The sequence below is a fragment of the Uranotaenia lowii genome, chromosome 1, assembly GCF_029784155.1.
Source record: "Uranotaenia lowii strain MFRU-FL chromosome 1, ASM2978415v1, whole genome shotgun sequence".
Classification (NCBI taxonomy): Eukaryota; Metazoa; Arthropoda; class Insecta; order Diptera; family Culicidae; genus Uranotaenia; species Uranotaenia lowii.
The window spans coordinates 84,206,408-84,233,194 of NC_073691.1; the positions used below are offsets into that span (position 1 = coordinate 84,206,408).

At 39.2% G+C, this 26,787-nt stretch overlaps 4 protein-coding genes across 6 annotated transcripts in view; 3 read left to right on the forward strand and 1 right to left on the reverse strand.

The window, feature by feature from the left end:
• LOC129751232 (E3 ubiquitin-protein ligase rnf168-like) overlaps nt 1-4,185 on the forward strand; it is a 30,488-nt gene extending 26,303 nt beyond the window's left edge. Inside the window, exon 4 of the mRNA XM_055746606.1 lies at nt 6-4,185. Coding sequence (XP_055602581.1) covers nt 6-918 — 913 coding nt within the window. The 3' untranslated portion in view covers nt 919-4,185. The remainder of the gene's footprint in view (nt 1-5) is intronic.
• On the reverse strand, nt 3,075-11,380 carry LOC129751222 (coiled-coil domain-containing protein 39). Its single transcript, XM_055746594.1, has 3 exons — nt 10,890-11,380; nt 4,558-6,903; nt 3,075-4,408 (listed from the first exon to the last, which is right to left on the reverse strand). The coding sequence occupies exons 1-3, from the start codon at nt 11,260-11,262 to the stop codon at nt 4,254-4,256; spliced, it is 2,874 nt and encodes a 957-aa protein (XP_055602569.1). The 5' UTR covers nt 11,263-11,380; the 3' UTR covers nt 3,075-4,253.
• A 1,434-nt stretch (nt 11,381-12,814) lies between these two features.
• LOC129751238 (zinc finger protein 236) lies at nt 12,815-15,725 on the forward strand. 2 transcript variants are annotated; one of them, XM_055746628.1, is made up of 3 exons: nt 12,815-14,574; nt 14,641-14,808; nt 15,047-15,725. In XM_055746628.1, exons 1-3 carry the CDS (start codon nt 13,362-13,364, stop codon nt 15,664-15,666), a joined length of 2,001 nt encoding a protein of 666 aa, XP_055602603.1. In that variant the 5' UTR covers nt 12,815-13,361; the 3' UTR covers nt 15,667-15,725. The 2 variants fall into 2 exon arrangements, with proteins under 2 accessions (XP_055602603.1, XP_055602594.1); XM_055746619.1 differs by having other exon boundaries at nt 12,819-14,574; nt 14,641-14,838.
• Nucleotides 15,726-18,566: 2,841 nt separating this feature from the next.
• LOC129739900 (E3 ubiquitin-protein ligase TRIP12) overlaps nt 18,567-26,787 on the forward strand; it is a 47,525-nt gene continuing 39,304 nt past the window's right edge. Inside the window, exons 1-2 of one of the 2 annotated variants that reach the window (XM_055731442.1) lie at nt 18,571-18,732; nt 19,332-19,437. The gene's annotated coding sequence lies outside the window, so the exon portion shown is untranslated. Of the gene's footprint in view, nt 19,438-26,787 lie in introns of both variants that reach the window. The other variant, XM_055731441.1, reaches the window with a different exon arrangement.

Genomic DNA, 26,787 nt, shown 5'->3' on the forward strand with positions numbered 1-26,787 from the left:
TACAGTTTCTCCCCGAAGTCTGTTGTACGGGTTCCTTCGGTACGACCGGAGACGGCCAACCGACCGTCGACAGGAGTTTCTGCCAAGCTAGACAGTTTCAGTCCCAGCAAAAGTCCTTTTAAGCCGATCAACCCTACTACTCCTCGTCGGTCGGCTTTTTCAATCGTGAACATCAATCTATTCACGCCACCTACAGTATCGCAATTTGCCAAAGGCACTGAGGCTACACCCAAAAGCAGAAACAGTGGCAATCGGAAGTCCAGCTCCTCTCGGAAAAAATCATCCCCTTCCAAGAAGCAAAACCAGAAACCAAGGACCACAGCTATCCAAAGGAAAAAGAAACTAAAATTTTCTTCTCCAGCATCGAAACCAAACGTAAAAGAAGAGTTGCCCATTGTAAGTGTTCAGAAACCGGTGGCGCTCGGGAGTCGCGTTACTAGACGTAGTCTCAACACGCGACAGGAGGCTCAGCAGCTAAAGAATTTAATCATATCCGATCAAGAACGGCGTCAAGCCATGATCGAACAGGAGAGGAAAGATTTTGAATTTGCACAAAAGTTACAAAAGAAGCTGAACCGCACAAGAGGATCCATTGTAATGTCGCTACCACAATCCCTAATAGATCCACCTGTACTGAAGGAAATTACCATTACAAACCGGCGAAACACTCAGGCGTACTCGCTGCGTCGAAAAACGGTGACCATCTTTGGTACCACTGGTATCATCCAAGAAGAATCCAAATTGGAACTCCCACCACCATCGGAAACCAGTAGTCGGTCATCTTCATCAAGAAAACGCAAAACAACGAGCGTTTCGGAAGTTTCTACGAAAGCCATCACCAAAAAATCCAAGGTACAAACAGCTGTACTGGAACCTGGTGAAACCGGACCCCGCAGATCCAACCGGAACCGTCACTAAATTCGAATGTCAGTCAACGTTCTGCTCACTGTTTCTACCCGTTCACCGTTTCGAGGAACGTGGGGAGAACAGTTTATTATCTTCCTTCGGTTCCTTTCGCTCCTTTTCAGGATTGTGATGTGTGTTATTAATGCTACAAACCAATTGATTTCTCGAAACAACAGAAATGCGTTGTCCTTCGTTGAAGTCGTTACCCAGCATTGATTGCAGCTGAAAATGTGATTACAGAACCCAAACACACGCTTCAGGAATGCCCAATGGATAACCCATGTCAGGAAGTGACGTCAATAGATTGTCGATGTTTGTCGTAAACCAGGCACCACTCGAGTGCACGTGTGTTTGGTATGTATTTATTATTACTTACTTTAACTTCTTTTTGTTTCAAATTTCATTGATGCGGAGGCATTTCAATCGGGAACATTTCGATTTTTTAAAAGTTGAATGTTCAACTTTTGATCTTTTATTTTGAAAGTTTCTCAATAAACTTTTCTTTGGAGATCAATTGTCTGATGTATGATATATGTACATATAATTCCTTTATTTCGTTTCGTTATTGTATGATGGCGAAAATTAAACAACAATCTGTAAACCTCTTGTGTCAATGTACAATCATTTCTAGTTTATGATTTAATCAATGTTTAAAAAACCCATCGCGAGTTATCGAATAATCAATAAACATTTTCTAGAACCATTTCTTAAAAGAAATACCCATATTACAAGAATCGAACTGACGCGGTATTTTGTGTAAACAATGAAACAAAAAAGTAATGATTTCTTCCCATTAAAGATACTGTCACGATATTGATAAAGGTTTTAAGATCTTATAATCAAATCATGCACAACCATCATCATCGCTCAAGAATGCAGTAGCTATTAAACGCCAATATGTAGAGAAATTTTCAATATCATTTAAAAGTAGACATAACATCAATATTCTTTCTTATTGTCTTGTGGGAACAATTCTCTTTTTTTTTTCAGAAATTCAGTCGATTTTTTTTTAATTCTGCATCCAAACCGAAACAATTTTTAGGCGGTGATGAATGTGATGAATTTTTGTGGTATACAGTATGGCCATAAAAAAGCGAAAATCTGTCATCAAGGTTCGACAACACTTTTATTGATGTTAACATTCTCAACTACTCTCTTCAGGCGAGATCTGAATCGGGAGCATACCTTCGCAATATAAGCCTCTGATATTGAAGCCCACGCCTCAGAGCGAAGATACCAACTGATTTTCAGAAAAGATTTTGAAGAAATGTCTGGAAAAGGTGATTAACTTTTTTTTTGGTCGCCAGACCGCAATAGTGCAGACTGCAGATACATTTCATTCTATACACTATTAATGCCAATCAAACTTTTATGGTTGTATCGGCGTACTGCGTTCTATGCTTAATTCGCTGTTTTATATCCATTTCCGTAACATTCAATTACTTATTCGAATCATTTCCTACCATTTTACCACAAATATTTTAAACTGCAACTGTTTTGTAAGAAATTTTATGTCCAAATTGAAAATTCTAGAAGTGTCTGGAAGAAAAGTCAAAAGTCTGAAAGTCTGGAAACCTAAAAAAATATCCGACGAAAGTCCAAAAAGTCTGGAAGATTCAGACAAAATCTGGAAGGTTGACATCACTTCCTCAGAGATGGAAGCATGATGCGTCTGATCTAAATTTCATCATGGATGGAAGCTTTCAGAGATTAATACACCTACTCTACTAAGATTATACCTACGTACCTACCTTCAGAGAATGATACACCTGCAAATGCACCTACAAAAACTGTCTTTAAAAACTGACAAAACCTCCCGCATTTTTTCGCATTTTTATTGGTCATACTGTATGTCTTGCTCTGCTAAAATTTCCGAATTTTGCACAGAGTGCAAAACCGTAAAAATCCGACCTTTTTATCAGCTTTTGAATAAATTACACTGAATCATTTAAAAAATGGTTCCACTGGGCAGAATTTATTTTAAGGATCTAAAATACAACATAACATCAATATCAACAAAACTTTAAAAAATTGTGTGTAATTTATTTCTTCAAAACCATTTCATCAAGAAAAAAGCAAAATACACATAGCCCAACTGTGAGGAGACATTAAAATGCAATTGCGTTTCTTTATTACATTGGGATTTACTTGTTCTTTTATTCCACACTCCTTGAACTTATACCTCTATTACTTGAAATAGCCAAATTATATCCTGATGTAGAAAATAACCTCAACATGTTTAACCCCGTCGTATAGAATAACCTACCAATAGTGCAATCTCCCAATTCCTGAAGAAAGTAGAATCTTATGTTCTAGTAACCGCGATAAAGTAGCTTCAACATCTTATACGATGTTTCTTAATTCTCTATCAAATGAAAACCATTTTAAACCTGTCACAGGATCCAAACAAATAACTGTTTCAAATTCAGATTACCATTTTTCTGAGCTACATTTGTAACGTAAATCAAGTTAATCGCTTTTGACAAAACTTAGAGATGATGGTAGGAAAAAAAACCTTAACTTGTACAGCATCGTAACAAAGGTAAAGAAATCATTTGCATTTAATCTTTTTGAAAATAGGAGAAGACAAAGAAACACTTGTACTATGTTGGAAATTTAACAAAAGTAGTCTTGTCGGTTTGACATTAGGATACCACTCAACAAGAAAAGAAAAAAAATCTACTAACGAATTAGTGATATGTACATTGTACATTTTCTCGGACAGCGTAACGTGATTAAATTATTCAGAAGATCTTATGTACGCAGTTGTTGTTCGAATAATCAAGGCAAAACAATAAAAACTGCAAGTCAGTTCCATTCACGTAATGTAGACCTAGCCTAGCTTAAGCCTAAGAGATGTGTGTGTGGTTAGTTGAAAGGGTCATATTTACCCTTGAATTTATTTTGAGCTATAATGTGTTTCTCGGTATATTTCACATAAGCAGTAGGATGTGTTATGAACAAGTTTAGCAGCAAACACATATTTACTTGTATCAATAAACGAAAATATTGATGGAACTCGGAAAATTCTTCGTGGTCACTCAAAATAAAATTAAAGGAAAAACAAAGATACAGAATACCACACGATAAACAACTGAATGTGAACGTTCAACTCTTTTTATGTTTGTTTCCTAGTGCTAAGAAAGGACTATAAGCGGAAGAATACTACTAGTTTTTACCTAACTATCACACGTTCGAAAGCCGCGTGTGTGGTTCTGTTGTACAAAAAATTGCAAGCGAATAAAATTTGATGATAATCGTCAGTATAAAATGATAATAATCCTATAGCATGTTGTATTGGTTTTAATAGCGTTTAATCTGAAAGAAATAGTGCTCCAAGAAAGTTGTTATTTCTTGCTCAATCTCTGTTTCGAGTTCGATCCCGGAAAGTCTATCAGTATCACCGAAAGCCCAGCACTCATGCGATTGTCGAACGATTTAGCTATATTATCCGAAGAATCCGATGAATGTGTGGAGGCAGACCCTACAGTCGTTTTTGTCACTGAAAAAAGAATTTATATTTCTTGAGTTAAAAATTTTACCAATTTTGCAAACATCTTAAAATGATAGAAAGAGTAGGTTATTATTGATAAATCGGCAAATGAAAAAAAAGACAGAAAAAATTAAATAAAAATACCACATCAAACTTACTCAGCTTGGAAGAAACGCTCTCGACGTGACCGCTGTAATCGGAAACCGGTGAAATGTCACTGTGCCACGATATCTGACTCTTAGACCGACGAATCACCGGCAGTCGAAGCCCTTTCTCGTTGAAATATTTATTAACCGTTGGGATTAGTTCCGGTGCAAACGACAACAGATCCGCCAACTGCTGGGTGGCCATATTGTTTCGCTCTTCGACCTCCTTCAGGTTCAAATCTTTCTGGAACGTCAACAGCAGATCTTCGTCATTGGTCTTTGCTTTGGCCGCTTTGATCGCTAGTCGAAGTTCACGCTCGGCGCGTTGTATTTTTGTCTTCTGATCCAGCAATTCCTTCTGTATCTTCAACAAAACATCGTTGTTATCCAACCGCGTTTTTTGGACCGCCTCCAACGCTTTATCGTTTGCTTCGCTCTGTTCGTTTAAATCATGTAGGTTTTCCGTATTGTGTGCCAAATCGGCTCGAACGTTCTTCAAAGCAGCCAGTGCTTTGCAGTAATCATTCTGGATTACGTTCATCTGTTGGATATCCGGATTATCCTCGTCCATTTTCTGGAACCCTCTTTTATAGCTATCATTTGAAAAGTTCATCAATTTCAACGTGTTTTCCAATGCTTTCAAATCTTCCTCAGCACGAAGAATTTTAACGTTTAGTTCACTTCCTTGCCGTAAAAGCATGTACTTTTCCTGAGCGTTTTGAATTTTTATTTGGGTAGCCGTTACAATTGAACCATCATCATTCTTTCCCAATAAATCCAACGACAGATCATATCGATTTTTCAGTTGCTCTATTTTCATGGTTCGCTCAGTAATATCGGCCTTCAGCTGTGCTCTTTCTTCTTGGAGATATTTCTTCTTAAGTAGTAAACAATCTTTTTGCGAACGAATATCTATAAGTCGCTCATTGATAGCCGTTTCCAGTTCCATGCGATGACGCTCGAGTGTATAGAGTTTATCGTTCTGTTTGTCCAAATTTTTTTCCATCTGTTGAATGCGCATTTTCAGCAAGCTCTTTTCCACCAATCTTTCCTGGTTTTCAACTGTACATTGCTTCAACTTCTTCTCTCCACCTTCAACAATCAGTGTTTTTTCTTTCAACTTTCCTATAATACGCTCGATTTCGGCGCAATCTTGTTGATAAATCACATCCAAATGACGAAAATCGATATTAATTTTGGAAATTTGCGTCTGAAGTAATGCATAATTTTGCTTTTTCCCCAACAATATCGCTTCTGCCTGAGCTAACCTGGCATGCGATAGATTAGCACCCTCTTGTTTATCTTCTCCCTTCATATTTGCGATTCTTTCCTCCACCTTTTCAATGCTGTAGTCGACATTGTATGATATTTCTGTTTGGCGTATGATTTCCTTCTCTTGATTTCGCATTGCAGCTCTGATCTTATCGATCCCGGTATCCAAACTCTGCAGCTCCACTTGCAGTAACGATTCCTCATCTTTAAAACCAACCAGCTGTGTCTGTGCTCTATACAGTGCTGAAGATAATCTGGTTGTTTCATAATTTAAAGCCTTCATCGTCTTCTCTTCCTGGTCAATGATTTCATTTACCTGCCGAAGTCGCTCTTGAGCACACAAATTTTTGTTTTTGAAATTCTCCAGTTTATCCTTCAAAGCTTCCAGCAAACGCAAATTTTCATGAGTCTGCTTTTGTTTGTCAGCCTCCTCCTTGAGAGCCTGTCTGTTCTTGTTCCTCATTCCTGTTAGTTTGTTTGATAAATTCTGCACCGTTTTACGCACAACTTGATACTCGTTAGTCTTCAATTGAACGGAATCTGTTAGCATAGTCATTCGGTTCCTCAGTTTCGAAACCTCCACGTTCAAGTCTGCTATTCCGATTTCGATAATTCGATTGTTCCGTTCTTGTTCCTCCAGGAACTCAGTTTGTGCCTTCAAATTTTCATTCAACATATCGCTCACCTCTCGAGCGTATTCAACGTCCCTTTCCACTTCTTTAATATCTTCCTCTCTTTGATTCATATGCTTCACCGCTTCCTTCCATGTCAGTACCAAGTGTCGACGTTCGATGTGCGCTTGGCGGTACAACTGCGATGTTCGTTCCAGCACCTGTTCCAACGAGCGGTATTCCTCGGCCAAGTTTACCAGTACAATGCGCCTTTTCGCCACCTTGTCTTCGAGAATTTTGCGTCGTGCATCCAGGGTTTCCGCTCGGAAGGTGTCCAACTTGCAGTATTTGGCGATCAGCTTGTTCGTTTCCTCGCCATTCTCCATCACCTCCTGCCACTCGGTCAGCGCAGCTTTCGCCCATTTGATTCGCTCGGTGAAACGTTCCATGTTGGCAGCCAACCGTTTTAGTTCCTCTAGAAGAAAAAAAATAATTTTGGGGAATTTTTTAGAATTGATTAGCATCGAATTAATGGAATCGGACTTGATTGCCTCGATGCTCTCAAAGTTTCAGTTTTATGACCCTCAAAATCATTAAATAGAGGACCAAAGAAAATCGAAAAAAAAAACAAAATTTAAATTTTAATGCCGAATGACTCAAAAATGCATAAAACTTTAAAATCTTGTGTTTAAAAGCCAGCAGTCTGAAGTTCTATCGATAGGATCAAAAGTTACGCGTGGTAAAATATTTTATGGAAGTTCAAAGTCGAAGTGACAGTGCGCGTGCTTTCCATTTCTATACAATTATGAACGATAGTGTATATACATCTGTTGCAGCTGTTCCTTGATTCCTGGCTCGACAAGCTCCACCTGGCTCCAATCAGACGACCTTCCAGTTAACTTCTGTGGCCTCGACTCCCTTGCTGCGTCTTGAAGCTTTTCACTGCGCCTCGATGCGTTTTCTGAAGCCTGACGCCTTCCAGTGGTTCCAGCCTGACGACCTCCACTTGGCTCCCCTGTCCGACGACCTTGCATGGCACCGGTTTGGTGACCTTCCGTGGCTCCCCGCTCGTAAGTACTCCAGTAGCTTCTGGTCCGTCGACCACCAGCTGATTCCTGAATTGATGAGGTTCCATGAGGGAGTATGACATTTGGCATAAAGCCATTTGGCATAAAGCCATTTTTCATAAAGCCTTTTAGTAAAAGCTATTTGGCATAAAAGCCATTTGGCATAAAGGCCATTTGGCATAAAAGCTGTTTGGCATAAAAGGCCATTCAACTTTCAACAGTGTGGTGACTATTTAATTAAACTTGCAAGGTTTTTTTTTTAATTTTTCGGCGTTGCCACAAACATCGAGAATGCAGGGGGTGCTACCGAGGTGGCCGCCGACCCGCCGCCGGAAGCGGCGGCCTTATTACATTGGTCTGTGTCTACTGGGGCTTCCTAGGTTTATGTGAAAGCTAGGGGTGATCCCTTAGCCCCGTCCGCCGCGATAGTGCAAAGGACAACACTTCATGAAAGTTCGAACGCGTAGCGTGAGGTGTCGGTTCCTGCTTAGGTTTAAACACCTTACTTATGGCGGTTATACAAAAGCCAACACGATGCAAACACATAAAAAACAACAGCCTCCTCACGCTGCGCGTTTGAACTTTTATGAAATATTGCCCTTCGCGCTATCGCACGGCAGATGGGCCTAAGGGATCACCCCTAGCTTTCACGTCAACCTAGTAGGCCCCAGTAGACCTAGACCAATGTAATAAGACCGCCGTTTCCGACGGCGGGTCGGCGGCCACCTCGGATTGGGGAGCCTCGGTGGCTTTGGGCCACCTCACCCCCTGCACCCTCGATGTTTGTGGCAGTGCCGCAAAACTTAGGGAGTAGGAAACTCGCAACTTTGTTCGAAAATTGAATCTCAACGAGACCACATGAAAAGATGAATTTATGCCAAATGGCTTCATGCCAAATGACCTTTATGCAAAATGGCTTTTATGCCAAATGGCCTTTTTGTCAAATGACATTTACGCCAAATGTCATACTACCGTTCCATGATACCGGCCCGCCAACCTTCCATGACCTCCCTGGCACGCAACTGTCTCATTGTCCCAGCCCAGCAACCTTCCATGGAGTCGGTTCGACGACCTTGTATGGTTCTGGCTCGACACTCTGCTTCTGGCCCGACGCCTCACCAATGACACGACGAACTTCCTCTGGGCCGACCTTCCAATGGACTCCGGTCCGCTTGCAATGAATTCGGCCCAACGACCTTCCTTGGCACCTGTCCGATGACCACCCGTGTTTCCTGGCTTGTCGATCTCCACCTGACTTCGCAGTCCGGCGACCTTCCAGTTGGCTCCAGCTTCGACAACCTTCCACTATTCCCGTCTCGCCGAACTTCCAATGGCCCTTGGACAACGACCTCCCAATGGCTCTGTATCGACCACCTTCCAGTTAGTGATGACCCAATGGTTCCTGGCTCCCAATGGGCTTTGGCTCGTTGTCCTTCCATCGGCGCTGATTCTTCTTAACACTGTTGATTTTGATTTCCCTCCTACATTCTACTAGTGCTGGGCCCATAACATGTTGCATCAGCACTTTGGGTAATGGAAAGGAGAGTACTTGACGGTAGAACTTGGAATACTTTTATTTAACTTTACTAAACTTGCTTTAATACAAATCAATCAACATAGTTAAAATTACTTATAGGGCTCTTGCTAAACATACATACAAGAGGTCTGTTGGGCACACATTAGAGATTTTTATTCATAATTTCGCTAAAATTCAAGTGAAATGTTGATTTTTTTTCCTAAAATATATGTGTCTAAGAAACAGTCAGTGAGTGTATTTCTAATCATCTTCCTTCAAATAGAACTATTATTTTGATTTTTCATTGATCATCAGTGAGAAGCCGAGCAGAACAAAGTTAAAAAAAAAGTTCCCTTGGGGCACTTTAAATAAACCGGTAGATATTTTGAAGGCAGATTCTGATCCATTTCATTTCTCACTCGGAGGATGAAGTTAAGTGCCAATGTTGCGAAATTTGGCAATAAAAATCCAAATTATGTTATGTTTGCATTAATAAGAGTCGAATTCATATCAAAATCTTCATTTTTACAGGATAGCTAACTCGAAAGCTGGAAATAAATTTACACATTAGTGAACAGATACACAGGCTTATTAAAATTACCCTTATTTTGAAAATTTTCTAATGATTTGGTCAAATTATTGCAAGATGCATAATTGTTACATGTTACATTCTAAAATTTCCGTAATTTTGGTGTCTGGGCGACTTATTTTAAAGATATTGTTTGTTGTTATGTAATAGAAACATCAAGTTCAGTCTAAAAACATGTTTCTTATCAAATATAACAAAAATATTTATTTCAATGACGATGTAGACACCAAAATATTACACATGGCAAAATGTTACTTTTGACAAGTATGCTTCCAATAGCAGTTCAACCACGGTAAGAGCATGTTCACTCGTGTTGGGAAAAAGTGGTAGAAATTTCGACACTTGTAGCACATTTTGAATATTCAACCATACGAAAATGTTTTCAAAATCTTCGGCCGTTGTATTTTTACAGCACTGTGTCTGTTTCAGCCGTACATGATAGAAATCGAACTATTTTTGCATCACAGCATGCGAAAATAGAACACGTGTTGTAAAAAAAAACTTGACGGCCGCAGAGCTTGAAATTGTTTTTGCATGGTAAATTTTTCAAAATGTGCTACAAATGTCAAAATTTCTACCACTTTTCCCCAAGCCGAGTGAACTTGCTCTAAGGGCAAAAGATTCCCTCTACCGGGGTTGAATTAAAGGGAATCTTTCGATTGCTTTGATTCAAAAGTCAGAAACATTTTAATACCTTCAATGAATTCCAGATAACTGCAAATTGTTAACTGGCAGTGTGAAAAGTGAAACTGATATAATATCCTGCCTATATTTTTGAAACTATGAACTAAGAGCCCCTGTATCCGTGGTCGAAACAGCCGGTTTAGACCCGCATCCGTGTTCCATTTTACCAGTTTCATCTCAACATTTTTTAGAATCGGTATAACTGATGAGATTTGGATCCAATTTGACGCACTTCTAAACGTTTTGACAGTTAATGGAACACTTATGTAGTAGCCAGTTTTTTCACTGAGTTGGATCTAATTTCTTTGGTTCAATTCTTGTATAAATTAGACCCAAGAATAGACCACGGATACAGGAGGGATACAGGTGCTCTAAGTCTTCTAACTGAAAAAAATTCTAAGGGATGAGGGGATCACATCCTTTTCTCTCGTTTGACCCTGGCTTAATAAACTTTTTGTAAGATATTCCAGTAACAAGATGCCATTCTAGAGATCAAGACGCCTCTTCACTCTCCCCTTCATTTGGACATTTCACAAAGAACTTTCCCAATTTCTAATCAATCAGCGCCTAGTAACGATCAAACATCAATATTATTGATGACTCACTTTGTGCCCGCTCATCGTGACATCCGAGTTCGCTTTTCTGGTGTTCCATTTCCTTGCGAAGGGTTCGCAGCCGACCACTTTCGTTCTCCGACAGCTTGAGCAGCCCATGTTCGGTGTCCACCTGACTTTTGTCCGCCGCGAGGAGATTCAAATTTTGATCAAATTCCACTTTGGCATTCTTCAGATGGCCCCTCAGGTTCGAAATTCGCTGGTCACTCGCTTGCACCTTGTTGGCGTGGGCCGTTTTCCGATCCCCCAACCGATTCACGTAATCCAACAGTTTCCGGTTTTCGTCGTTGGCGATCGGAATGAATCCACCGTCGGATCCGATGCCCATCTCTTCCATCACCCGAATCACGTACGGTTGGGCCATTTTTCCTCGCTTAGAAACTCACTTTTTCGGACCAGTACCTTCCGGAATGGTAAAAGATTGCAAACCTGAACGATTGGGGTGTTTCTCGCTCGATAAACAAATTCGTTATTTTGGTGAAGGCGCGTGGTTGCTACGGTGTTGTTATTTTTTGAACACGCACGCGTGTTTCCGGTTTTTGTGACTGTTACAACCATGTGCCGACTGTCGTGAACTTCAAAGTCATGATCCTACAAAAAAGAAGGGATATAAATCATATAAATCATAACGTCGTATATCCACGCTACGCTGGTCCATCGTCGATGGATTTACTATACAGTTTAAAATTCCATTCAAGAGTCACTCACTCGAAATATAACAGCTCAGTTAAATTTAAAACAAAACGTAATGTGCAATGCTCTGTAATAGATGTGTATTGTTTATGTCGTTAAAGTATTCACGTTGGCATAAATCACTTAAATGTAGATCTCTAGGTAAAGGTTTTTTTCCTTTATTCACTACAAATTCTACATAAAGGCTTATTGGTATGAACCATTACGAAGCCGGGTTAGGTAAAGGTTATTTTAAAAATTTTCTTGAGGCTACTGGAAATTTTTCAACATTTCTGTAGACAGAGTTGAGATTTATAGTAGTGAGCCACCGTTTGATTTTGCTCAGCACATATTTTTAAATTGTGAACAAATGATATGAAAATTATAATAATAATGACCAAACATCAACATGGTCATTCAAGTCTAAACAATTTGGATCACAGATCTCCAAATGTGTAAAATTTATAGGTATCTGAACTTGCGAGGGAAAGCTTTGATTTCTAAACTGCATTGCAAATAAAAAATCTGAAACTAAAATCAGAGTATACAATCTTCAAACCAGATTCCTAATTTCAAATCTGAAACTGTTCAGGTTCCAGATAACAGAAATCTCTAGGGACGAATGCCTCCTGTGGAGTTAAAAGATCTTTAAAAAAACAGAAATCTGAATCTGAAATCTGTATCTGTCTCCTGAATCCAAAACCTGAATTAGGAATTTTATTCTGAAATCTGAATCTAAAATTTGAATCGAAAATCTGAATCTAAAATCTAAATCTTAATGCTTTACCTTAATTTGAAAATTTCAAACTTAAATAACGAAAAGGGTGAAAAACTAAACATGCACTGCATATTTTGATTTTGATTTTCATTTTTTTAACTTGTTTTTTAGACCACTGAATTAAAAAAAATGAATATACCCTGTAATGAACAGTGAATTTAGTGATTCCTTATACAATTTTGGAAGAATAACATAATCCATGTTAATCAATGTAAATGTTCGGTCGTTTTCATTTAGTCAATTAAAAAATTTTCCATGTAAAGCCCAGACCAGGATAAAAGGTGAGAAAGAGGATGTTGTTTTAATGTAACACCAGGAAGAAATTTATTTATTTTTAGGTCATGTGGCATTGAAAATAATTCAATTTTGTCAATTTTTAACATTTAACGATATAAATGTGAAAAACTTCAAATGGACATATTTCAAAGTGCAAGTGTGTACGTAATTCGTGGATATTATTCCTTTTCAGATTTTGTTTTATGAGCATGTTTAATAACTTCAAAGACATCCTTTCAACCTGAAACGGAATATAGTTATTTTAAAAGACGTCTTTGAAAATGTAGTAGAGAATCCCTTTAGGTTCTTAATCTAACATTCTCACATGTTAAGAAAAAAAATTAATGATATTATTTTTTCGAACGTTCAACCGGCAATGGTCGTCGGCATCAACCTGTTGCCTCGAATTATTCGAAAAGATAAACATGACCGACCACGCGCAGTAACGTTCTACGCCTCACGCCTAGCTGATTTGTGTATCGTAACGCGGAGCTATTTTTGAACGGATCGCGTCCAGCATGTTTTTATGACAAACCAGCTTCGAACTGCGCAAACCGTATCGATCCTGGTACCAGAACCAGCGATCTCCTGCGCAGACACTTCCTCCGTTGAGTTTTCATTCGCAACGTACCCATCTATCTGAAGTGAGGTGAAAATTTTTCGATTCTTTTAATATGTGCAAAAATTGAAAACGTTAGATTTGTCCAATTTTGGAGTGGTTCGTCTATCTTCCACGGATGGAAAAGGCGAGAGTTTCGAGGCTCGAAATGTGCACCAGAAATCTGTCCTGTCCTCTGTGCTGTCAGTCGAATTTCCCGAATATCGATGCCTTACGTATAAGCTTGCTAAAGGTTACCTCTCGGCCATTAAAATGTCCGATTTGTGCTGACGAAGTGTTGGGATTGGATAAGCTAACGATTCACCTTTTTGGGCATTCCCTCTTGGGACAGGATGAAGAAACGGGCGAGGCAGATGATAAGCCAGGTCCTATAACTAATCAACTCAAGAATGAACGGAAGTCAAGCAAAGAATCGTCGAAAGAATTTGCTAATCCTAGCCCGAGTATTACAGCTCCAGTTAAAACAGTGCAAACCATCATCGTAACAAGTAGCATGAAATGCGACGTTTGTGGAGACGAATTTCGTGACCATAATTTATTGCGCATGCATAAGAGTGTATTTCATGAGTTTACCGGGTCACACGGCTCTGGCTTCAGACTGGAGAAGGTTGATAACCGATATCCATGCACGATGTGCTCTAAAACCTTCAAAATGAAAGGTTCACTGAAGATTCATATGCGTGTTGTACATTTAGGTTATCCGAGAAAGGGTAGCAGCAATACGAATACTGGTGTTAGTAACAGCAGCGTTCCTACGAATACAATTTCATCTGTTACTGTGACACCTGTTTACAAAAGTCGTGACGTAATTTCACGTATTATCTCCAATACGGTGCCAATCAAGCCTTCAAATCTTCTACCACCCCCTTTGCTACCAACTACGAACCTAACGACGCCACCAATACAGCATCTTCCTCAACTGCATCCCTTGTCCCCGCTGTCGCATCCGATAACACTTCAATCTTCACCTCCGCCACTTCAACAATCTTCTACTTCATCCCTTCCGATGCCCATTAGTGAATCACAAATAATAAGAATCATCGATCCGAGTCAGTTACCAGAGTTAATTTATCTCCCGAAAACCATCCCTGCATCTCCCACTCAACCTCCTCCGAAGTCACCTCTGGTTGAGTCTAACTTCACCAACCCTATCGCCTCACCCAATGTTCCTTCTCCGAAAGTTGAAAACTCTGTACCCTCTCCTTCGCAACCTTCCCCTCAATCTAATGCAGTAGGTTCCGGCGAAAGTTGTAAACAGTGGGAGTGTGACGTTTGTCTCAAGAGCTTCACCACCAAATATTTCCTCAAGAAACACAAACGACTGCACACAGGTAAACTTCACCCGTTTTGAAGTTCTTTCCAGTCTTGTCCAAAATGATCGTTTATCGTTTTTCCAGGAGAGATGCCCTACTCGTGCCAAATCTGCGGCAAAGCCTTTACCTTTCAACAGTCCTATCACAAACATCTGCTGTACCATAGCGATGAAAAACCACATGTTTGTGCGGTTTGCGGCCGTGCGTTCAAGGAACTGTCCACTCTACACAACCACGAGCGTATTCACAGCGGTGAGAAGCCCTTTTCCTGCGAAACATGCGGTAACTTTCCGAATATGTTATTACGGCTTTTCAAGATGATAATTGATCAATTCCCAATTGCTTGATATATATTTTTGCTCGATGTTTTCTCAAGTTACCCTTTAAGCCCGGAATACTTACATACATCTCTTGAGACAGCCGCATTTACCTTTATGGACTGCTCCATTGAAGAAGATCCTGAACTCATATTTTCTGTTTCTCTCAACAGGGAAATGCTTCCGACAACGCGTTTCTTACCTCGTCCATCGTCGAATACACACCAATACCCAACCGTACAAATGTACCGCATGCGACAAAAGTTTCCGCTACAAGGTATCCCAACGAACTCACAAGTGCTTGATGCAACCTCCGGGTACTGTCGTTCGTCAACCGGGCGATCTGCTCCAGAAGCTACTCCAATCATCCTCGATACTCCCGACGTTGAACGAGACCACCCCAATCACCCACAACGATGAACCGGCCCTGTCTCCGTTAAACGTGCAATCGGCACCCAGTCCCATCGAAAAACCGCAACCGTTGGATGAGGATCAGTTCAAATCCGACGAAGATATCAACCGCACTCTCGATGAACTGCTCAACGAGTCCTACGACAAGATGGGCATCGGTGCCGACCAGGCGAATAATCTGTACAGTCCCGATGGTAGTTCGACGATTGATTCGACGGCACCTTCTGCCGTCGGTTCCCAGGCAGAGTCTAGTCCAGGAAATATTGTTCCTAGAATCGAAAACCTCTGTTTGCTATCACCTGGATCGCGAACAATGCTAGCCTACGACTCCGAGAATATGGAGATGATCGATTCAATTAAACTAGATTTGCTCTACAATTAGCAAAGATTCGTATTTTCATTAGGTTAGCTTTTATCTTAGAAGTGATAAGGTCTCTATAATGTAGGCAAAATTTTATTTTGAAAATTTGATACCTTTTAGTGAAAATTACTGGCTTTGTATGTTTACTCGAAGAACTTCCTTAAACCCGCTCAAATCTGGTACAAACTTTGGATTTTGCTGGGCATTTCATTCAACAAAACCATCAAGTGAAACCGAGACGCTAAGACATTTTATTTATTTTTTATACTTTAGATACCGCTTAAATTTATGCCACTGATCTGAGACATTCGGTGGTATTAACAACATTGGCACGGTGGATTAAAACTTCCACTCTTGATATTACTGTTACAATGGATTGAGCCATCTTTTGATAAGAAAAACAGCGAAAAGCGGATCAACTTTTATTTATGACTACATTTTTATTGCGGATTGAGACTTCTGCTTATGTCAAATCTGTTGCAGTGAATTGAGACTTCTGGTAATAATACGCTGCTGAAGCGAAACAAAACCGCTGATTTATGATAAAACTGTTACGACTGTTACATATGATTGAAACATCTGCTTATGATGAGCTTGTTGCATCAGATTGAGACTTCTACTGATGATAAAACCACTAGTTATATTAGAATGATGCTTCTGGTAATGATGAATCAGTTATGGTGGATTCAGAATTCGCTAGACCATTGGGCAAGAACCAACATATGCCGCAGAGCAGCTTCCTGGCAGCTTGAAATTGTATGAATAAAAAATGAGTGACACCAAATTACAGACTTTTTACACCTTCTATAATTTTACAGTGTGATGGATTTTCAGAAAAAAAAGAGCAGAGCTCTCAGGAATGAAGCGAAGAAAAGTGCGTTCTGCACAATGCACTGCTGCAATGCATTTGCAAGGAAAAGGCCAATTATGTTTGGCAGTGCTCGTTTCTGCATGTCATGGTTTCTCAGCGTAGCATAAATTATTATCCAGTTAGTTTTTGATCGAAAAATATTAAACCTTTTTTTCGGAATCTTTGTTAAATTCTATAGTTTTGCACAAAAAAGGGTACAAAGGAGACTCGGTAAAAATATATGAAACTTGGTTTTCCGGTGTACACGGATGTGCAATACACGGTTCGAAAGATCTTGACCGTAACGAAAAAAAAAATGAAAAAAAAGTATTTTTAGTATGAAATCAGTACGAGATTTGGGAATTGATCAGAATGGGTTATGTATTTGGTTTTTGGATGTACACGGATGAGCAATATAAGGTTCGATCTTGACGAGAAAAAAAAACTAGGTATGGGGTTCAGAAAATCTACCGTGGAAGAAAAAAGTTATAACAGCGCAAATGGGACGAGGATGAGTTGGATGGCTGGCTACATTCTAAGGTAAGCTTCAAACCCTGGTTTTATAGATTCAACATGAGTGGGGAATTTATTCGTTTATTTTTCCGTCTCATGTACAATCATTATTCCTTGAATGCGGAATTGCGCGGCCTATGTTACGAAGACATCGAGCAAACTGTTTGGTCGTATGAGGACCACCTTGTCGCCAGAGCGAACTTTATAGATTCCCTTCGGGCCCGAGGAAAACTGCCTGACGTTCCAGTGAGGGATGTGTTAGCTATGATGGACTTGGCTTGGACTACATGTTCGAAAAAAAAGTTTCCCAAAAGTTATTGATCTTCGTCTATATTTATTTATTTGATTATTTATTTATTTATTTGGTGTTCCGTCTCACGACATAACCTGTTCTCTTCTAAAACTGATGATCTATTTATGTAGGTAGACTTAAGCAAACAATCGTAAACATACAGAACACGTTTTGCTCATTGAGGCCTTGTAGTGGTAGTGTACAGTAATGTTACTAATGTATAGTGCTAGTGATAAAAAATTTTATTTCTATTTCTATTATTATGAACAAATACAGAAAAAGAACAAACCCTAATAAATCATTTCATTAACTACTAAATACGTTTTACGGCGTATCTTGGAAATTTCGAATTTTGTTGCCTTGTGTCATGGTCTCTTAAATGAAAAAATGTCGCGTATTGGCATTAACGATCATTATAAGGCAATTGTCTTCGGTTTTATATTTTATGTTAAATTTATGGCCTTGTTCATTAATGCTATTTATCCAAAAAAATTGAAATGATCCAAAATTTATTTATTTGCAGCTGCTGAGACTGATTGAAACTAAAAGATTAAAACTTTTAGTTTCAATCAGTCTCAGCAGCTGCAAGTCTGTGTTGTACCTACATAATTATTATCTGTGGTAATCTAATGTCAACATAAATAATATATGAACGTACCCCATTTGGCCTCAATATTTATCTCTCTCTTTTATGCTCAAGCTTACAGCTGATTTGATCGGTGTCAAGCGAGAGTCCACGAGCTTAACAAATTGGGGGGTATCCATAGCCTTTGAATTTAATTTTTTTTAAATAATCAAAATTGAAGAAGAAATAATTATTTTCAATACTAGGGCTATGATGTATGATTTAAAAAAATATTTTTTTTCCTTTCCGTATCCTTTATTCGCAACCCTCTAGCTGTCCATAGTCCAAATGTATGCAAACAGAGAGTGCGTTGGAGGTGGACAGCACAGCACACCCCCTATCGCACGAGAGGGAGCATTGAGCATACATTTTGAATGGTTTGAATACCGAAAGCTCACAAACTCATTCTGTAGTAAAGTGTATACAGCCAGCCAGCAGCACACAGAGACGCCTGTTTTCTCAATCAAACCAGCAGGGGGAAGATTCTCACGTTCAGCTTTATGCGACAAGACCACCATACACACAGTACAGACAGCACACAAGGCAACCACTCGGTTGGCTTTGCCTTTGGTCGAATACTCTGCCTTCACACTGTCTGTACCTGGTACTGTGTGTGGCTCTCAGCCTCAGTTGCTAACTCACCAGTTTCACTTTGGTTGGTGAACTCGGTCTATGTGAACGGACATTTTGAAAAGTTTAAGGCTAAGAAAATCATTTGCCCCAAATTGGTTGGAAAAAATGGCAGATTTTCTGCCAAAACTATCTGGAAAATGTTTGTGATATAAGGAAACTTTGTTGGTAAAACAGGTGAATATCAAAACGAAGAAATAATGGTTCCTTGATGATCCTCTATTCGGGAAACAAGGGCGGATAACATCCTAGCCTGGTATTGATTTTCCATTTTCTACTGATGGTTAGTGCTTAAATGAATGTGCAATGTTGGAAACTTTTCCTTTGCATATGGCGGTGATGAACTTTGATAAAAACAGCTAACAAGTTTTCTCGTGCGCAAAAAAAAGAAACTTTTAAAGTGTTTCGTGTTAAATAAAGCATGTTTAAACGACGCAATAAAAAATTTAAAGATTATCTGAGGTGAAAGTAGCTGCAGGACATAGTATGATAAGGAAATTGACATATTCTTTCTCGTTATCTGCCAGCTCGGATTACTGAGCTACTTGGATGTGCTTCGTTGTTACTGCGATTAATTTTGCTTTGTGCAGTGTCAGTGAGAAGTGCAAGTTTTCTCTCGGGGCTCATAAGGCAACAACACGCTTCAGTCCCTTAAAGAAAAACCAACTCATCATCGAAGAAAAATCTATTTAGGAATAGACCGAATAGACTCATCAATCGTCGCCGCTGTACATTAACGAATGATTTTCAAAGCTAATAGGCTTTTAATTCTCTAGATTCTGAAGAACAGCTGTGACTGTGTTGAAAAGGCCTAAGATAATCAGTGCGTGCGGACTTGATATAACGTTGAACAAGTGTCTGATAAACATCTCTCCATTAAAGGTAATGTATATACATATTGACATAGCTTTTGTGACGATTTTTCTGTCCTTTATTGCAATAACGCTAATGAATGTTGACATTTTGTTTGCTCGGAGTTAATATTCAAATAACTAATAATTTCTATTGTAAAACAGGGCCTCGTATCACAAATACGTCTTAGCAAGGATTTCTTGCATTTTTTTTTTTAAATTTCTTCGACCTAATGACTACAAAAAAATCTGACTAAGCTGAACTCCAACATTCAAAACACATTTAATATCATTACGACTATCGGTTGCTATGTAAGGTTTAGCTCTGCGAGTGCTGTGTGAGAAAGCGCCCTAATGTATACTATAATCACTGATCATACTGACTGGACACTCGATTTCGTTTATTGAATAATTTTTCCAAAAGTACGCAATATCGATTCCAGAATGCGCATCGATCGATTTGAAGAAATGCTATCCCAGATAGAAAGTTCCACTCAACTTTCGAAAAAAAATTGGCAATCGAGACGATAAAATCGTGCTAAACAGGTACATTTTTCCTACAGGGCATTTGTATCGGAAAAATGGTAGGTTCGCCACCTACCGTCGGTATTGCGAACCTGCTAAATGTGACGAAAAAAATGAGCCAGAAAATGATCGAATTTTTGTTCTAAGGGTCCTACGCCGTTTGGCCTAAAGTCATTTGGCATAAAGCCGTTTGGCATAACGCCGTTTGGCATAAAAGTCGTTTGGCATAATGGCCGTTTGGCATAATGGCCGTTTGGCATAAAAATATAAAAACTCATAAGGTTACATAAAATGTTGCTAAAAATTAAAATACATTAGTTTTTTTTTTCAATTTACCGAGTTTCTAGGTTTATTCAAATCCCTAGTAAGGCCCGTGTCTCTATCCAAAGCTAGGGACAATCCCCTAGCCCGGTCCGCAACGCGAAGCGTAAGGACCATACGTCGTTTTAGTTCGAACGCGAAGCGTGAGGAGGCTTCCTGGAAATTTTGATAAATAAATTTAGGACGGCCCCGTCTTTCTAGGTTTATTAAAAACCCTAGGAAGGCCCCGTGTTTCTAGGTTTACCCAATGCTAGGGACAATCCCCTAGACCGGTCCGCAACGCGAAGCGTAAGGACCATACATCATTTTAGTTCGAACGCGAAGCGTGAGGAGGCTTCCTCGAAATTTTGATCCATTATTTTAGGATGACCTCGTCTTCATGCCCAAAGTAAATGCAATATTTTATGCCAAATGACCGTTATGCCAAACGGCCGTTATGCCAAACGGCCGTTATGCCAAACGGCCATTATGCCAAACGACCATTATGCCAAACGGCCATTATGTCAAACGGCTTTATGCCAAACGACTTTTATGCCAAACGGCGTTATGCCAAACGGCTTTATGCCAAATGACTTTATGCCAATCGGTATACAATTCTAAGGGTCCTGTCAGTATGATCAGTGCTATAATGCTGAATATGCTTCTCTATAGGCAACGTATAATCATTATGGTGGTCAATAGTTTCATTCCAGACTCCGCGCAAATGTTTATTATTTGATAAGTTAATATGTTTTGAAGAAAATCACGAGTTTAGGGGCGTGAAAGGTTTGAAAATTGGATATCGCGCAACACGAAAATTTCGATTTGTTTGCTTTTATGCATAGGGCTAGCTTTTGTAAATTAAAAACAAGAGGCAAATTAACGGCAAGTTGAAAGCCTAATAAGTATCTAAATAAATAAATTTTACGAAATGATCGACTTGATCGACAAGGTGGGGGTGTAGCTATTGTCATCAATAGTCGTCTCAAATTTAGACTTCTTCCTTCTTTCAATACAAAAGTCTTAGAAACAATTGGAATTGAATTAGAAACTTCTATGGGGAAAATTATAATTGTTGCCGCATATTTGCCTTTCCAATGCAGCGGTGAACAGAAAAATTTTTTGAAGGGAGATTTACAAAAACTCACCAGAAATAAATCTAAATTTTTTATTATTGGTGACTTTAATGCAAAACACCGATCTTGGAATAATATTTCATCAAATTCAAATGGGAATATTTTATTTAACGACTGCTCTGCAGGTTATTATACTGTTGAATATCCTAATGGGCATACTTGTTTTTCTTCAATTAGAAATCCCTCCACAATTGATTTGGTTCTAACGGATTTAGGCGAGCATTGTAGTCAATTAGTTACTCATGCGGACCTCGATTCAGACCACCTTCCAGTAACTTTTTCTATATCCCAAAGTCCCATTGAAACCCCTTTAAAATCAACTTTTAACTTTCAAAAAGCTGACTGGGAGCGATATAGGAATTTTATTGAACGTAATTTAGATGTAAACGTTCCACTTAATTCAATAGAAGATATTGATTTGGCTGTAGAAAATTTGACAACTTCAATAGTCAATGCTAAAGCCGCTTCAATACCCAAAGTTAAACATAAATTTAATCAACCTTTAATTGATGATGATCTTCAGTTTTTGATACGACTGAAAAACATTCGTCGACGCCAATATCAACGTACTAGGGATCCTTATTTGAAATTAATTTATTGCGACCTTCAAAAAGAGATCAAACGTCGTTTAAATTTCATTCGTAATGAAAATTTTGCTAAAGCAGTAGAGGACATAAAACCCTACTCAAAGCCATTTTGGAAATTAACTAAAATTCTGAAAAAGCCCCAGAAGCCAATTCCTACTTTGAAAGATGGGGATAAACTTCTTTTAACTAATGCAGAAAAAGCTCGAAAATTAGCCCAACAATTTGAGTCTGCTCATGATTCTAATTTAAACGTTGTAAGTCCAATTGATGCTCAAATTTCCCTTGAATTTGATGATATTCTTTCTAAACAAAATGTATTTGAAAGTTCTTGTGAGACAAATATTGATGAACTTAAATTGATTTTCAAAAAATTTAAAAATATGAAAGCTCCAGGGGAAGATGGGATTTTCTATATTCTTATTAAAAAGTTGCCTGAAAGCACTTTAAATTTTTTAGTTAAAATCTTCAATAAATGTTTTCATTTGGCTTATTTTCCCAATAAATGGAAAAATGCCAAAGTAACTCCAATTTTGAAACCTGGAAAAAGTGCTTCAGAGCCTTCAAGTTATCGACCAATTAGTTTACTTCCTTCTTTAAGTAAACTATTTGAGAGAGTTATTTTGAATAGAATGATGATTCACATCAATCAGAATTCTATTTTCCCTGTTGAACAATTTGGTTTTCGTCATGGACATTCTACTACACATCAACTTTTAAGTGTAACTAATATGATTAACGCTAGCAAATCTGAAGGATATTCAACTGGTGTTGCTCTTCTTGATATTGAAAAAGCTTTTGACAGTGTTTGGCACAAAGGTTTAGTAGCTAAATTAGCTCGATTTGATTTTCCTGTATATCTCACCAAAATTATTCAAAATTATTTGACTAGCCGAACCTTACAAGTAAGCTATCAAAATGCATGCTCTGAAAGGACACCCATTAGAGCTGGTGTCCCTCAGGGCAGTATACTTGGGCCAATCTTATACAATATTTTTACTTCTGATCTTCCTGATGTACCAGAAGGAAAAGGTAGAAGACTATTTGCTGATGATACTTTGCTTTCAGCCAAAGGTCGAAATTTACGGGTGGTACGCAGTAGATTGCAACAAAATTTAAATTCCTTTTTGAATTACTTGAAAATGTGGAAAATTTCTCCTAACGCTTCCAAAACTCAACTTATTTTATTTCCCCATAAACCAAGAGCAAATTTTTTAAAACCTAATGAAAATCATTCCATAACTTTTAATGGGGTTTCTTTAGAATGGTCTGATCACGTGAAGTACTTGGGACTTACACTTGATCGGAATCTTACTTTTAAAAATCACATTGAAGATATTCAATCTAAGTGTAATAAATATACTAAATCTCTTTATTCTCTCATCAACAGGAAATCCAGGTTGTGTCTGCGAAATAAGATGTTAATCTACAAACAGGTATTCCGACCAGCGATAATGTATGCAGTTCCGATTTGGTCTAGCTGCTGCGCGACGAGGAAGAAAGCCATCCAGAGGATTCAGAACAAGGTTCTGAAAATGATTTTGCGGCTTCCACCTTGGCACAGCACCGAAGATCTTCATCGGATTGCAGGCATTGAAACTATCGAAGAGATGGCCAACAAAATAATCTCCAACTTCAGAGGCAAATCGATGCAGTCTTCCATCGCAGAGATTCGCTCTCTCTACAATTAGTTTAATTTTAGGATAGCTTTAGTTTTTAGTTGTAAGTTTAAAATATTTTTTACACGACAGGATGTTCTCCTTTATTAAAATGCTTGATTGCGCTCAGCAAATTTAAGTCAAATAAATAAATGTTAGTGATTATTTAACTATAGGGCTCTGAAAGTTCATTATTGAACTGAACACCTAATTTAATGTATTAATGTAATATAAATGTAATGATGAATTGGTACAAATAAAGATATATTAAAAAAAAAAAAAAAAAGTATCTAAATAAAAAAAATATAAACAACCTTTTTTGCTACTGATGCTTAAGGCTGATGTCATGCTGAGGCAACAAGCAACGCAACACGTGCACCCGACAAACCAGCTCTCATCTCCTTGGAAAAAGCGCAGATCTGTCATGCTGAGCGCATTGGAAAGCGCGACAAAGCTGATGCCAGGGTGTTTTGTAGCGCGACAAGTAGGAAATCCAATGGGAATATTGTTTTTTTCTCGTTTTAAAACAGTGATTCGGGTTTTAACCACAATAATTCGAAGATCCGTCAAAATTTGTGATAATATACTAAATAATATCTGAATCGACAAGAAAAATTTTCATAAATTCTGTAACCTATGGTTGAGTCACTACCCAGCACTGTTAAGACTCCCCCAATTCTTGCCTCAGGGTCGGCTTTTCGAATTCAAAGAACTACAAGGAAACGCTAAATGAATAACTTTCGAGCTTTGCTCGCCCACTTTATTCCCCTTCCTCAAAGGTGCAAAAGGCACTTGTCGACGGATCCGCAATACAATATACAATGGCACAATCTTTCCTACCTCACGCGTCTGCTCTCGGGCCCCTCTTCTCGCGTACACCTCCTCCTCGTTCGGAACCGGAAATCTCACGACCTTCTAGTTGCGCGGCGAAACTACCGAATTGCTAGGGTGGGTTCGGTTAGCCAAGAGTAGTTCGCGGCCTGCTATCGCAATTCCGGGACTTGGTGAGTTACAGCGGAGTCACACAGCGCTGACGGGTGGTATGCGGCACGTCGATAAGTCCGTGGTGGTAATTCACGACGTCCTCAAGCAGGAGTCAACGGGCCGTCCACGTTCTGGATGGGCGCGGCGTTCAGGTGAGCTGCCTCGGGAACCGATATCGGAATTCAAGGGTAAATTACGGGGTCCTGGTAGATCCCTTCCACAAACAAACGAGCTTGTTGTTCTCTGTCCCGTAGTTGTCCGTAGTTTGCGTCGGGCTTCTTTCACGGGTTTGGCACTATTTTCCAATGCGGAACGAATCGTACTCGGCCGATTTGGCTTGCCGTAGTACGCGCTCAGAGATACAACTTAATAATGACCATTTTGTTTAAGGTCGATGGCGTTCCGTACCCAGCCGTTAACCCTTCTTGCCCCTCTGTCCCTTTCTCCGGTTTCCCCTCAGCAACTCAGCCTCCATGATCTGCTGACGTGTTCAACCCTGACTCCTCATGCGTGACAGGTGCTGCCATCTGGTGCTGTGTGCCAATATCGTTGTGCGCATATGTTGATTGGCTGCGTTCGAGGCTTTTTCGGGTTCAAAGGCAGGTCCGCTCCACTCTACACTTAATCACTAGCACTTCCTCGACATTTACATTTACGCGACGAATCTTGACAATCTTGGCTAGAAACTTTCCCTTGGTTACACTCTCCTCCAGCTCGGGTAAAAAAAATATTAGCAAGCTAATATTTTTTTCATATTACACGCAAGAAACGCCAAACTAAAACACATAGCTCTGAACCAGACGAACTCTAAACCGGGCTTGACTGCGTTCCATTTTTTTAACCAAAACCCATCTCAGAATACTTCCCGCCTCCGACAAGATCAGGGTCGGTTCATTTGGAAAAAGCAACCAATTCCTAGTGCCTGTTGTGGAACGGGGTCATAAGTTATCATCGTTGGCAAGCCAACTCCTCTCTATTTCAAGGCTAGGCCTCTACTGACCATCAACGTCTTTCGACTCCGGTCTCCAGCGTATCCACGGCAACCAGTTAATAACCAACAATGATGAGATTCATCTAGATTTTAAACTATTAACCTTTTTTTTTTACACAACAAATTAAAAAAAAAACGACCTATCTAAATTACCTTATTTTTATTCTAATTTATTTCCTAGTGTACACTAATTTATTCCGGAATAAACAATACAAAAATTAAAACTAGCTAAACTAACTTAAACGCGTTAAAATATTTTTGGAATGAACAGAACTAATAAAACAATTTCAATGGAGCAGTTTCTCCCAGCTCTATTTGAGCTAAAACGATAAGAGCAGCAAAGATTTTCGGACGGGAACACTGCTGTAGAACTGTCAAAGTTAGAAGAAGGAAGGAAAGAAGGGATGAGAGAGAATCTGGATTTTCTTCTAGTTTGCGGCTCCCATGCGGTTGACTGGCAAGTGTTGCACGAAATGGTAAGTACTTCTTACACAAATCCTCTTCGAGCATTTAATTAATGTTTTATTTTTCTCACAGGAGGATTATGCTTCTTTTGCCTGCCTTGGCTGGTCACAACCGGAGCGTTTCGGCGGAATCCCTATAAGGTGAGTGCGAGTGTTCTTGAAAAAGTGAAAATTATTTGCCGTGTTCCGTGTGCCACTAACATGTGCGCTTTCAAGGTCAAGGTTTTCGTCGAGACCTAGTATTTTTTTTTTTTTGCTGACTATCATCCACATCCAACACAGCGGCCATCACAGAGCTCGTTGTTGCAAATTCTCACGGCTCTTAACGAATTTGTCCGCAACGAGTTGCCATGCAGCTGACCTATGCTGGAGCGAATGATGTCGCATAATCCAATTGGATTTTGTTTTGATCGATCAATATGCTTTTCCCAAGGTAATGGTGTGCGTGTTGATATTGATTCGCACACTAGCTCATTCTCCGTGGAAAGAGCCACTTGCCTTGCGCTCTATGTAATGAAACTTTGCTGGCAACCGACGATTCTGTTTTTACGACGTTCTTATGCAGCTGATGTGATGGTATGCGCAAGTGCAAGTGCAGAATCCAATTGGATTTATTTGATTGATCTGTGTGTTTATCATTAGATTGAAAGTTCGTTCACCTTTCATTTATGGGAGATTATTTTCTTTTTGTGGATTACCTTTTTTTTTTATTCGGGTGTTCGCTTAAAATGATTTCTTC

Bases quoted from the DNA above. Each gene is read 5' to 3' on its own strand.
- LOC129751222 (XM_055746594.1), bottom strand. From the start codon at position 11,262: ATGGCCCAACCGTACGTGATTCGGGTGATGGAAGAGATGGGCATCGGA. The intron at 6,904-10,889 runs GTGAGTCATCAA...TTTTTCTTCTAG, and splicing joins TCACGATGAGCGGGCACAAA to AGGAACTAAAACGGTTGGCT. The intron at 4,409-4,557 runs GTAAGTTTGATG...TTCTTTTTTCAG, and splicing joins GAGCGTTTCTTCCAAGCTGA to TGACAAAAACGACTGTAGGG.
- LOC129751238 (XM_055746619.1), top strand. From the start codon at position 13,362: ATGGAAAAGGCGAGAGTTTCGAGGCTCGAAATGTGCACCAGAAATCTG. The intron at 14,575-14,640 runs GTAAACTTCACC...TCGTTTTTCCAG, and splicing joins ACACAAACGACTGCACACAG to GAGAGATGCCCTACTCGTGC. The intron at 14,839-15,046 runs GTAACTTTCCGA...TTCTCTCAACAG, and splicing joins CTTTTCCTGCGAAACATGCG to GGAAATGCTTCCGACAACGC.